Source organism: Spea bombifrons, chromosome 1 (genome assembly GCF_027358695.1).
Source record: "Spea bombifrons isolate aSpeBom1 chromosome 1, aSpeBom1.2.pri, whole genome shotgun sequence".
NCBI lineage: Eukaryota > Metazoa > Chordata > Amphibia > Anura > Pelobatidae > Spea > Spea bombifrons.
In genome coordinates, this window is record NC_071087.1 from 4,623,554 (window position 1) to 4,636,403 (window position 12,850).

Genomic DNA, 12,850 nt, shown 5'->3' on the forward strand with positions numbered 1-12,850 from the left:
GCCGGTGAGGGTGGGCGCCGAGGTTCGAAAGCGCTCCAGGAAGCCAGAACACTGCACTGATTTGCGGAGAAAGAGTCGAGTCCGAATGCACAAGCCTGGCGTGTAGTAAACGGCTTCTTGTTTTCTGTTTCAGGGTTCGAGGGAGATATTTGAGAATTACTACAGAAAGCAGAGAAGAAAGCAGGCCAGACTCGTGCTGCAACCACCGTCCAATATGGTAGGTACCCATCCCACCGGACTCCATGGGCCTGTAGACGGACCGGGATCGATGTTCCAGTTTACAGTCCGGTACTCAGATTGTTACACCGGCCTGTAGAGCAGAAGAAGGTTTAGAACGGTTGGGTCTCTGTCGCTGGTAACCACGCTGTCCTTTCCTGTGGTTTATTGTCCTCCGTTATTTGCCCTATTTGCCCACAATTGATGGCCGTGGCTCTCCCTGATACGTATATATACGTCATAGCGAGCTGCCAGGTGAAGCCGTTTGCTTTTTTAGCAGACCTAGCATGCGGTGGCTTTTGTGCGATCCCACAGCTGACGGCCGTCGGGGCTTCTCCAGTAACTTGGGCTGCCACGTCGGTCTCTCTGCCGGCGGACCCCACTCAGTGACCGGCGATAGACTTCTTCGCGTCTGTCTCTTAACATGTTTGATTCTAAAACCTCCCCTTCTTTCCAGCATGAAACGTTAGCCGGATACCGGAAATACTTCCACCAGATAGTAGGGTAAGTCCGTCTCCTTCGTTATTATCTCCCGCTATAGACTAAGCGTGCAGCGGGGTGTTTTACCCATCTGCCGGGTGATGGGAGTGTGTGCTGTGTGCACGGGGGACATGATGGGCTTTGTAGTCCGGACACCTAAAGGTCTGACTTTGTCCCTCTAAGACTAAGTCTGGTTCTAAGTTATACTCCATTGAGCCTCAGCCTTCCAGCTGGAGACATGCCGGATGCCCCCGGTCCAAATGTTTCATGGCGTGTGTCGTATGCTTTGGCCGGCGGGCACCTGGCGTGTAAGCAGGGGGTGCTGGGAGAGCGCGCTGTGCCGTATCTGTATTGACTCCGCGGCGCCCTGCATGTTTCTAACCGTAGGTGTGAAATGTTTTGCCGTTAGTCAAGCCCCATGAAGCTCGGCGTCGTGTTTACGTTCCTCTCCATTGACGTCCCGCTATTTGCCCTTTGAGTTGAGGCGTTGAAGGCAGATCTGAGGAGACCACAGAGCCGCTCCGAGACCTTCCTGCGTCTCGTCACTCAGCCAAAGCATTCGGCCCATTGCAGACAGCGCGGGGGCCGTGCAAAGCTCCTAAAAGTGTCTTCATTTTATCATTCCCAGAAAGGGTTGACCGGGGAACCCTCCGGGGGCTTGTCTTCTGGGGGAACTCTCCGGGGTGGGTGGCTTCCAGGGAATCCAGCGTGTCCAGGCCCGGTGGGGGAGGTCAATGTCGCGGCCACACGAGTCTCGCTGCTAATATTTGTATTATTTAGCGTTTCATGAAATTCTTGACGTTGGCTTGTGAAGTCCTCTTCCCTCGCAGGTCTCCCGTATTGTTGGCATTCTAGGGCCCGGCTGTTGTATAACTAATTAGCCGGACTACGAGTGGCCGGTGCTTCCATTACCAAAATACTTCCAACCGAGACGTTTCCCCCTTTGTGCTCCTCGACCCCTCAAGCCTAATGGAAGCCAAACCTACCTTCTCAATGCTTTGTTCTTCATCTGTTATACCCTCTGCTCCTCCTGCCCCGGTGGACTCCACACCAATTTCCCTCTGGTCCTAGAAGCTACCCAACCCCCTTCGGCTTCCTGACTTTAATCGTCTTCTGGTTTGTTGGCAGCTTTTTCGTGGTGGAAGATCACATCCTGCATACCGCCTTTGGCTTGGTTAATAGAGCCTACATCGATGAGCTGTGGGACTTGGCGCTCTCCAAAACCATGGCAGCTCTGAGGACGCATTCAGTAAGTCAATCCAATCTTCCTCGTGTTACGCCCTTCACCTATTCCCAGGATCTGCATGCTTATTCCTCCCCAGTATAAGTTCTCTGATCACTATTATTAATTTGCTTATTAAGTCGGGTTTAACCATTTTTGTGCAAGAGGGGTGTCTGAAGTGCCCCCCCCCCGTTTTGCTCCGATAAAAAACCATATTACAAACCAATGGCGTTTTAATGGAACCTGCGGTAAGTTCCGTAGATGACGTCGGCATGTTTTTTTTATTGTTTTTTTTATTTGTTTTGTTTCTAGTCGTATTGCTCGGACCCCAACCTGGTGTTACACCTGAAGAATCTCATTGTCCATTTTGCAGACACGCTCCAGGTAAGGTTTCTGTAGGTAAAATGCTGCCGCCTTCCCCTTTATACGCTCTGTCCCTCAGTTACCCCTTAATACTGACTTATTCCACCCCAATTACTATATCTCACGGTCTCCACGCTCGCTCCGCAGGGTTATGGCTTCCCCGTCAACCAGCTCTTCGACATGCTGCTGGAGATCCGCGATCAGTACGGGGAGATTCTGCTGAAGAAGTGGGCGCAGGTGTTCCGGTGGGTGCCGTTTGCCGGCTTTGAGACGGGGGGGGGGTAAATAATTAAATATCATGTTCCAGACCCACTCTTACCACTTTGTACAAAAACAATGGATTTCTATGAAGCGAAGTCTCTGGTCATTAGATACGGGCCTCAGCGCAGGGATTTCACACAAGTTCCTCTGTCACACAATCGACATCACCAAATAAAAAGATTCGCGGGAATCGCTCACTCCGGCTTTACACGGCGTGCGAGAGACGCTGGCCGGGGTTACCCTCCATAATGCCGGGGAAGTTTAAGAGTTCAGATGTTCATGTCTCTGACTCTCTCTGACTCTCTCTGACTCACTCTGACTCTCTCTGACTCTGGCTCTCTCTGACTCTGGCTCTCTCAATAAACACATTGTTATCTGCAGAACCTGCCAGCTTTTAGTTATAATGTATCGTTTTATGAGCTAAAACCTGCTGCCCCCCCCATGTGTTTTGTATGAGGAGCTTTGGCTATCATGGCGGCCGATCGGTGCCACGCGGCTATCAGAAGGCAGAATAACGTGAAATGTACACGAAGCGTGCGCTTTAATCAGCATCTGGTTCATGTCGTGTCTTTGCATTCAGGAACATTCTAGATGCTGATAACTACAGCCCGATCCCGGTCGGTGACGAAGATGCCTTCCGGAAGGTAGTGGGGCAGTTCCCCTTCCACGACGCCGACTTGGAGAAGGTAAAGAGATCCCGCTGACGTGGTGAATGGGGGGGGGGGTATTTTATTTCCTTTCCTCTCTCACCCCTCCCGTGTCTCTTGCTGTCCGCAGCAACCTTTTCCCAAAAAGTTCCCGTTTTCCGAATTCGTGCCCAAAGTATACAACCAGATCAAGGAGTTCATCTACGCCTGCCTGAAGTTTTCTGAAGACCTGCATTTAAGGTGAGCCCTTCGTCTGCGGGGGTCCTCAGCTTCGCTGCCGGCCGGCGTGTCCAAATGGTTCTGCAGCAACTTGGTAAACTCCGCAACCGACATTTCCTTAAAAATTTAATTGGAATTTAAAAAAAGAAGAAAAAAAACTTTTTTTGAGATTTTTTTTTTTTTTTTTTACATTTTTAATTTTTTATTTCCATTTTTTTTTTTTTTAGCTTAAAGTCTCGCTCGTTTTGGGTCCATGTAAATATATACATTATAACCTGTTTGCAGTTGCCAAATCCACATTCTTTCACCTTAAAAATAAAACTGCGCCCCTTCTTTATTCCGCAGTGCAGCCGTACTGGATCCGTTATTGCTCGAGTAGAAGTAGAAACGTTTCTGTATCTGGATTACAGACTCGACCAACTCGCGTTCCCAAAAATGATTGTCCCCCCCGTCCCCCGTTTAAACGTGGCCCCGTAGGGCATGTGCCGGCCGGTTCCTCTCCGAGCTGTGCATGCCGCCAGCTTCATTGTGTGCCGGTGGGGGCAGCGGCTGCCTCCCGACGGCCCTGCTTGTTTCCTTGCAGACCTGTCACGCGTCACAGCGAGTGGACAAGGCTTCCTTTTAGGCGTTAAGTGGATCGGGGTGAGAGCCGAGGGCTTTCTTTTGTTTACCTAGCCGTGTTCGGCCCCCGTAATCTCTTGCGTTTGTCAGGTAGGAGAGGATAAGGAGTGAAAAGGTCAGCGAAGCTGTTTGACCCCAGGCGCTCTGCTGGTGATATTAGTGCTTTTGAACCTTCCCAGGTCCGACCCGCATCCATCTCTCCCCCTGCCCCGGGGAGATAACGCCACTTGTCCTTTCCGACCTTCTAGGCGGCTGCTGACAGATCAAAGACGCTTCCAACTCCGAGGCTTTCAGAGCCCGGTGACATTACACTTACCAGGCGCGGCGCAGGAGAATTAACCCGGATTCCACGCCGTCGCCCCGGCCCCTAATTACACCCCAGTGCCCGCGCTTCCCAGCTGTTATGACTCCCTCGCGCCAGGACCTCGCGTCTGGAAAGACAAAAGAGAAGCTTTTGGGGATAATCTCTGGGGTCATCTGACCTTTTCGTGGAGTCGTCGGCTTTTCGTTCTGACGGCTCGGCTCTCCGGGCCGGTTTGAAAGCCGAGGCTTAGGTTTGTTCTTACTGCCCTTTTTTGTTATTCCGCAGGCGCTCATTTCCCCTAGATGTGAAATTATATTCAACCCACGGGGCAAGAAGACTGATTACCCTTTATACAGTGTGGCCCCCCAGTTATGCCTTCAGCTTGGGGGGGTTCATATGATTCCAAGAAAAAGTATCTCTGTTTTAAAGTAGAGTAGATGGGGTTATTTTGGTGCATTACGTTCCATTGGGTTGTTCCATATTCAATTGGTACTAAATTGCCGGGATTGGGTACCGTGAAGGGTTAATCTCACCCCGGAGCCGAGAGAACGATCATCATCATCATCATCATCATCATAATCATCTTCCGTTTCCGTTTCAGCTCCACAGAGATAGATGACATGATCCGAAAGTCCACCAACCTGCTCCTGACCCGGACGCTGAGCAACTGCCTGCAGAACGTCATAAAGAGGAAGAACGTGGGGCTGACGGAGGTGAGGGCCCCGCTTCCGCTCCCGACGCCCGCTATTGCACGATGGCCGTCCCAACCTTTGGGTTCCGTGTGATTCTTTTATGGTGGAGGCGCTTCTTGATGTTCTTCTGATCTAGAACCTTAACTGTCAAGGATTCTTATGCCGGTGGCCCAGCTCTGATTAAAGTTATAAGGTATCTGTGTCTCAGGAACGCTGGTGGCCACATAGTACCCCTTGGGGGCTACAAGAAGCTGAAGGAGAGTAGGATAGCGTGTGGGGGGCAGGTGAAGGAACTCCTCCATTTTGTTCTCCGGCCGCCGTCACAAAAGCGTTTGTATGTTTATTCCGCAGCCTGGAGGCCACCGAGCTTTCTCGCGCGTCGCTCTCGCCCAGGCGTTGAGAGGATAAGCGCCGGTTGAACGCACCGGAGCTCCCCTGCAATGTGCTTAGAAACACTCTGCATAATGGATACAGGACAGGCCCAAACCCTGCCCATGGGGGGGAAAAATACCCTAAGGATGCCAGCAAAACAGCCTGGGGGAGGGGGGACCTCTGGAAACATCTGTCCCTTTAACTGTTAACCCTTCCCTGACTTTACACGGTAATCTTGCTCGTGTTATCCACCGCCGGGTGCTGGATTATAACGTGGCGCTGGATAAAACGTAACCCCCACGGCCGGTCCTGCCGTACTATTACCTCTTATGTTTTCAGTGGAATTCCGATGAGTTTTTTAAAGTTCTAAGTAGTAAAATTTTCTTCGGATCGTTCAGCGAATTCCACAGAACTTGGAGAAGCTGCTTTATGTGTCTGACAGATGGGGGGGGTGGGGGGGGTAAATGGTGCGTATTTGATAAGCCGTGATTAGCGTCAGCGATTTTTATCTGGCTTTGCCAGACCACAACATCGCACCAGATCCATTCATTCATACATTTGTGATTACAACACCAAACCCGGGATGCCGGAGTCCCAGCCAATCAGAGGTTGGTCGCGCCGTCAGTCACGGGTCGTCTCTGCTTGCCGTTTGCTGTTCTGCCAAATGCCCAGACTGTGCTGCGCAGGCGGCTGCCGAGACGCTTGCTGACTCCCAGGCAGGCGATGAACCCTTTTGGGTGCTGCCTCGGCTTGTTGTGTGTTGTTACACGCGCGTGTGTTATATTCACGCACACATTCCTGTCGTGGCCCGAGTGACGTGGCCTGTCATCTGTAATGGCGCGTGCTGCTTTGTGCTCGGTAAGAAGACCTCAGAGCCTACTGGGTGCCAACGCTGAACTAAGGGTAGCTTGATTTAAATATAGGAATGTTGCATCTGGCAACGAAAGGGTTAATTCGGTTTAACCCAGAACATGCCGGCAGCTCGGACCCATCCGGCCCCCGTCTAGTCGGCCGTTTCTCCTGCTGTAAAGACTCAAACCTTAATCAGTCGTTGGTCTCGTCCTAGATTCAGGAGCCGTATGTCTATCCCATGCGTGTTTAATACCCTCACTGTATTACCCTCTACCACCTCTGCTGGGAGGCTGTTCCACTTATCTACCATCCTCTCGGTAAAGTAAAACTTCATTACATTCTATCTAAGCCTCCAACCAGGCTGTGTCTGATTTTACTCTGTAGTATCCTGGTAGCTTCAAGGAACTCAAGCCGAGGCTGTCCCTTAGGTTGCTCCATCTAAGCCAGCAGACTTTAGTGACCTCAACCTCCAATGATATGAAACTCAACCCTAAAACTTCTTAAATGACTTGGCTTCAGGCGAGGGCCTACAGAGGTCCAGTCCAACGGAGTGAACCTAGACCTGGGGCTCGTTGGTCGACACAACTCCATAAAACGCGTACACCTGTATAACTGTCTCTCAGGCCCCCGCTTGCTCACGGGGGGCCGTCTCTCTCCCCCGCTTGACCGCGTGTCTCTCTCCGTCTCCGCAGCTCGTGCAGATCATTATAAACACCACGCACCTGGAAATTTCATGTAAATTCCTGGAAGAGTTTATCACCAACATAACCAACGTGCTTCCAGACACCGTGCACACCACCAAACTCTACGGCCTGACCACGTTCAAGGTGAGGCTGTCCTATCGCTCTCCTGATTACCCTTGGTAGGCCACATGCTTTTACTTTGAGTAAAGTCCACAATTCGATGTTGTAAAGTCCTCGTGGTTTTGGGTGGCTCCATCTTGCCTCGCGATGAATTCTAACCTTACTGAGAAATCCCGTTGGAATCCGGAATGAGTTTTTTTTTTTTTTATTCAGCAACCCCCCCGTCCATAGCTGGGAGCGATCCTACAGAGACGTTTTATTATTTCGGTTGGGGGAATCTCACCGGATTTAGCTTGAAGATCCTAATTGTTCTTTTTACCCCTTTATGTGCAGGACGCCCGCCAGGCTGCGGAGGAGGAGATCTACACCAACCTGAACCAGAAGATCGACCAGTTCCTGCAGCTGGCAGATTACGACTGGATGGCCTCGGAGTCCGGCAATCAGGCCAGCGACTATCTGGTGGACCTCGTTGCCTTCCTGAACAGCACGTTCGCCGTCTTCACCCATCTGCCTGTAAGTTACTCTGTTGCGTTCCGTTGTCCGTGTCTCGTGCCGCCGCCATTACTCTTGGTCCATCGAGGGGGAAGCCATGTCGCAGGAACATTCTCTCCGGGCCGTTTCTCTGGGGCTTTGGTTTCCTCTCATGAATGTTTCGGTGTTTTCCAGCGGAGTCTGGGTTTGTTTGTAACGTGTCCCGTGTGGCAGGTCCGGTCTATTTGCCCCGGAGGTTCTGGAGCATTCCGGAACGCGCCTGTTCCAGAACAGCTGTGGAATCCTACGGACTAAAGGCGTCGGGCTGGAGATATTCTTCTCTTATGGTTTGCACCGGAAGCTGTTATAGTCCCGTACATTCAGTGTCCTGAATACCGGCGCGTTTCCTTTCAGTCGTCTTAGTCTTGTATCTTGAAATCTCTCCGGAGGGATGCGGGGGTCAAGGCGTTGTGGAAAGGGAAGTCCTGCTTCATGTTCTGAGATATCTGAAGCAGAAAATAATGAGCTGTCCTGACGGCTTCATTAATGGAACTCTGCTCCATAAAACCTCTCTGAACTTCCTGACACCGGTCTGTTCCAAGCGACTCTCCAAAGGGTCACGTCAGGATACACCGTAGTCAGAGGGGACTTATATTATACTCTATAGGGGGTCTTATTGCTGGCAGTGCATGGGGCGCTGGACAGCAGTGCAGGTGTGGGAAGGGCCCGTCGGCCGGCAGTGCAGGTGTGGGATGGGGCTGTCGGCCGGCAGTGCAGGTGTGGGATGGAGCCGTCGGCCGGCAGTGCAGCCGTGGGAAGGGCCTGTCGGCCGGCACATTGTCTGTCCCACGTTATCGGTTTGAATAGAAAGGGTCCCTCCAGTGGTTTTCACGTCATGGCTTTTGCATTTTTTGCCCATAGGCACCGTCTGACACGCACTCCAGGATGCCGGTGAGTAAGCGTGTGCGCAGTCCACTCACTGCTCGGCACGTGGCCCGGTGTGTCTCAACTGTTTAAACCCGAGTACCGGCCCAGCTTGCACCCGAATACGTTAAGTCTGTGTGGCGCATGGTGTGACGGTAGTTCCCTAATCATGGTTTTCTGGTTTTCTGCATGGAGTTTGCGGCCAGCGAGGGCGCAGCCGGGGAGTGCGCTTAGTGGGAGTTGGATTGGCGTGGGGGGGGGAGGGGGGTAACACAAATAAATTCCGGTTACTCCTAATTCTAAGCGCTCTGTAAATGGTTTTACCGTACTGTTTGCTCAAAAAATGAACGGATCGCTTAGGGTAACCCCGGAGACGGCCCCTGCGCGGTCCTGCTAATAAATGATTGCGAGAGTCATGAGTATTGGTGCCGCCTTCAAAGGACCCCCGAGGACTGCCGGCCCCCGCGTTACACCCCCCGACTCGCCGTTTGCCACGAACGAGGGTCCGTCACTTACCCCAAATGCTGTTTTAACATTTAAAACACAAAGTAAGGTCAGATTAACTCCTGTCCTCAGGATCTGCATGATTATTCCTCCCCATTAGGTTTTCACTCCTGTGTTAAGCTGCTGATTGCTGTTGCAGAAGAGAGAGAACTTCGGGACAGTAAATCGGGCAGATACCACTGATCTACGCTTATACGAGTTATACTTTTAACCCCTTTGTGACACAGGATTTAACCCCCACAAGGGACCGGAGCTTTTTAGACTTTTTCCTCATATCTTTTCTGTCATCATTCTGCTTTTCCATGTTTAGTGACCCCAACAAATGAATGGTTTTGATGAGCCTTCCTTTTAATATCATTTTTTTTGTCATTTATTATGAATAAAATTTTATAAAAAAGGAAAAAAATATATATATTTTTCTTCCCGCATATGAGATTCCACTGATAAAAAAAAAAAAACTTGATACATCCAACGAATCCTCCAGACAAGTTCTCCAAATGCACGGGTTTGTGAATATTTTTTTTATTATTATTATAAAGGCTCCCTTACATTCTACGCTGCTGTTTCTGTATTTTGATTGGGAGCAAGACATTTTTTATTTTTTTTTTTGACATTTTTTATGTATATTTCTAGTGGGGGGACACCTATTTTTTGTTTTTCATTTAAAAAACAAAAAACATTTTTTTGACTGGATGTCCCTTTGAGAACGGTATTATTTTTATTTATTATTTTAAACTTTTTTTTTTTTTTTAACCAGTTTTTTGATTTTTTTATATCTATATAATCATTTTGAAAAGGGAGAACCACTTTTTTTTTTTTTTTTTTCACACTGATCGCTGCTGATCACTGCTGCTCCGTGCCCGGCTTTGCTGATCGCAGTACCCCATGAGACCCTCTGGGAACTTTTTTTCCGTGTAATGATTGCTTCGGTTATATCGGTGTACGGGACTTTATACCTGTAAATTATACATTATTGATTCATAGATCACCGACACATTCTCCACGCTGTTCACGCTGTATAGAATCTCCCAGCTGGCTCTGGAAACCCCGTGTTGTAGAGGAACGTGAAGCGAGGAAAGCGACCGCGGTGGGTTTTTCCAAGAAAAAATAAACTAAAAAGGGGCTGATGTTTTATTCTAAATTGGCAGGAAGGGAGGGGGAGGGGGCGGTAATTAAGTGCTCGTCAGCAAATGAGGAATAATTCTCTCGTAGTCGGTAATGATCCCCTTGGAGAGCTCTCCGGGAATATTAAAGAGTCGTTCTGGAAACGGCCATTAACTCATAAAAAAAAAAAGAAATCGTAGTTTTTATATTAGGTATTTGCAGCTAAGTTTCACTGCGTGAAGACGTCGGCCCCCGTCGGCCCCCAAAATTACATTGTTTTTTGCCCGTGAGCTGTCGGGGTCCATCTTCAGGTTTAAAGGAGCCGGGGGGGGGATGTTGCAGTCACAGGTTCTATTATTTATTTATTTATTTTAACTTTGGGGTAACCAAGGTCTGTGGCTAAAAGGGGCGAAACCAGCCAAATGATAAATTCTTTGACCTGGCAATACCTGCAATGCCCTCAACTCTTACACAGCCCGCCTGGCATAACAATACGGGAGAGAGAGAAGTAATTGGGGAGGAATAATCACGCAAAAACAGGACGTTAAAAACGGCCGCTCCCAAATGGTGGTTTTCGGCCGGTAATTAAAAGCAAAGAATAAAGAATATTTCCGATAGCCGGCAAAGCTTGTAGATGAGCGCGGCCCTCGGCGTGCAGATTAATGAGTGTTTATTTTCCGTGTCATGGAGTCGAAGTGTTTTTTAATGGCTTCTTTGATAGCCGGGTCTTTTGGAACAAAGATGCCTTTAACGTTCGCTAATTTGCCTGATTGATGACATATTTCCCCCCCCTTCTTAACGCATAACCGCTACCGGGGGGTCTACGGGGGGCCCTGGGCTGCTGCTGAAAACTTTCTACTTGATAGAAAACTTAAAAAAAAAAAAACAAACCAAAAAAAATGTATCTACTTAACCCTTTGAGGCTCTCGGTTCACTCGTTTCCCTTGGTGCCTGCAATTAGCCATCAGACACGGAAGGGTTAACACAGTGGCTTTAACAAGAAAAGGTGGCGTCTGAAGTCATAGGTGTTTTATTTTGTTTTTTTTTTTTTTAATTGGGCTGATGTTGCGCAACCCTTTGTGACCTCAAATGCCACCCACCCCCCCTCCCGGGGGACCTACGAGGTGCCAGTCTCTGCTTCTGAAGCGGGGTCATCGTTGGCTTTTCTCCAAAGTTCTGCTCTTGAACGGGTCCATCGGCATCTTCTGACTTAGACCTTGTAGGGTCATCGCTCTTTTTATGGAGGACACATGAGAAAAACACTATAATTTCATGGGGATTTTACCCCTAAATCCTTGTTGTTCTAGACAAACCTGACCTGTTCCTCATACCCCCTTCCGGAATTCTGTTACATAAACTAGAAATGCAGGGTCTCGTGGTTCCAGGTACCATTGTTTGCATGGAACAAAGAATGTCCGCGGTCACACCGAGCTGATGTCATACTTTCCTCTCTATAGTTTTCCTGGATTTAATGTGTTCTGGTTTGGGAAGGACCTTTCTCCGGCCGGTTCCCAGCATTCTGGAGACACTTCAGTTACATCCTACGGTTTAGATATCGATTCCTGTGACTTGTATGTTGGGTTTTGGGCTTGTGGCTCCTCTGGGCGTGAAGACCTTTCTGTATCTGATAGATTGCACCCTACGGACGCTTTAACCAAGGGGTTGACTGAGAACATTTCCGCGTCTTGAGGTTCTCTCTAAAGACCCCCCCCCATCTGATCTGTATTTAAGGGAAATAAGTACTTCTTAGAATGCTCAGTAGACTTGTCCATGTGGAACGGATCATAAACAGCCGCATCGCCCCATAATCGTTCAGTCTGTTGACCCCGGCTTCGGATGAGGGTCTGGATTAAGCTGCCCTTGTAAGGATGGTATGGCCCAAAATATGTCCGCTTCACGCCCAAAGGGAATGAATTGGGATGCCGGGTTTGCCACAGTTTGAATTCCGTCGGAACGCGGTGGATTCGCAGTTGATGCGCGACTCGCGGTTGGTATGGGGACGTGCTGGATGAAACCAAAAGCCCTTAATGGGGGGTGCACAACGTGACGGTGGTGCAAGGTTTCCAAAGCGATCTCATCTCCATAGCAAGCAACGGAACGGTCCTTTCACCCGGACTTTCCATTGGTTGCCGTGGCAGTATTCGATATTAGGATGTTAACATATAGCAGCGCTCCCAGTGACCTCATCATTCGTAAAGTACCCGGTTGGTAGGAAGGGCTGCATTTGGAGGCACCTATAGATCATGGAGGACACGTCATCGTCTTACAGATTGCGTATTCATCGGGCTCGTCGGGGAATGGTTGCGATGACATTATGTTTTAATGACTCTTTAATCAAGGATCCCAACCTTTCTGTAGGTCATGAGTATCCTCCAAACGTCCTTGAGGTGCGAACCTCTTGGACCTCAAGGTTGTAGCAAAAACGTTTAATGTCAAATGTCATATATTACAGTTGTGGGTTTTTTTTTTTAACTAAAAAGGCTTGTCTTTAATAATTAACACTTTGTTTTTCCAAATGGTCCTTATATCTTTCCCGTCCTCTCTGCATGACCTGCGCATGCCCCGCGGGAGAAGCCCTCGCTAACCCGTCCCGTCTCCTCTCTCTCCCCCAGGGGAAGGTGGCCCAGACGGCCTGCATGTCTGCCTGCAAACATCTCTCCACGTCCCTCACGCAGCTACTGCTGGAGGCCGAGGTGAAGCAGATCACCATGGGGGCTCTGCAGCAGTTTAACCTGGACGTCAAAGAGTGCGAAGGTAAGAGACTGCTTACAATGTGGCATCCGCCAACGCGTCTA

At 49.5% G+C, this 12,850-nt stretch overlaps 1 protein-coding gene across 2 annotated transcripts in view; it reads left to right on the forward strand.

Annotated features, from left to right (window-relative positions):
• Positions 1-12,850, forward strand: part of EXOC6B (exocyst complex component 6B) — a 79,862-nt gene that overhangs the window by 35,659 nt on the left and 31,353 nt on the right. Inside the window, exons 9-20 of one of the 2 annotated variants that reach the window (XM_053458092.1) lie at positions 134-217; positions 674-720; positions 1,825-1,945; positions 2,231-2,302; positions 2,429-2,526; positions 3,123-3,228; positions 3,320-3,429; positions 4,935-5,046; positions 6,942-7,076; positions 7,386-7,565; positions 8,445-8,474; positions 12,668-12,809. In XM_053458092.1, the coding sequence (XP_053314067.1) occupies positions 134-217; positions 674-720; positions 1,825-1,945; positions 2,231-2,302; positions 2,429-2,526; positions 3,123-3,228; positions 3,320-3,429; positions 4,935-5,046; positions 6,942-7,076; positions 7,386-7,565; positions 8,445-8,474; positions 12,668-12,809 (1,237 nt within the window). The remainder of the gene's footprint in view (positions 1-133; positions 218-673; positions 721-1,824; positions 1,946-2,230; positions 2,303-2,428; positions 2,527-3,122; positions 3,229-3,319; positions 3,430-4,934; positions 5,047-6,941; positions 7,077-7,385; positions 7,566-8,444; positions 8,475-12,667; positions 12,810-12,850) is intronic. The other variant, XM_053458093.1, reaches the window with a different exon arrangement.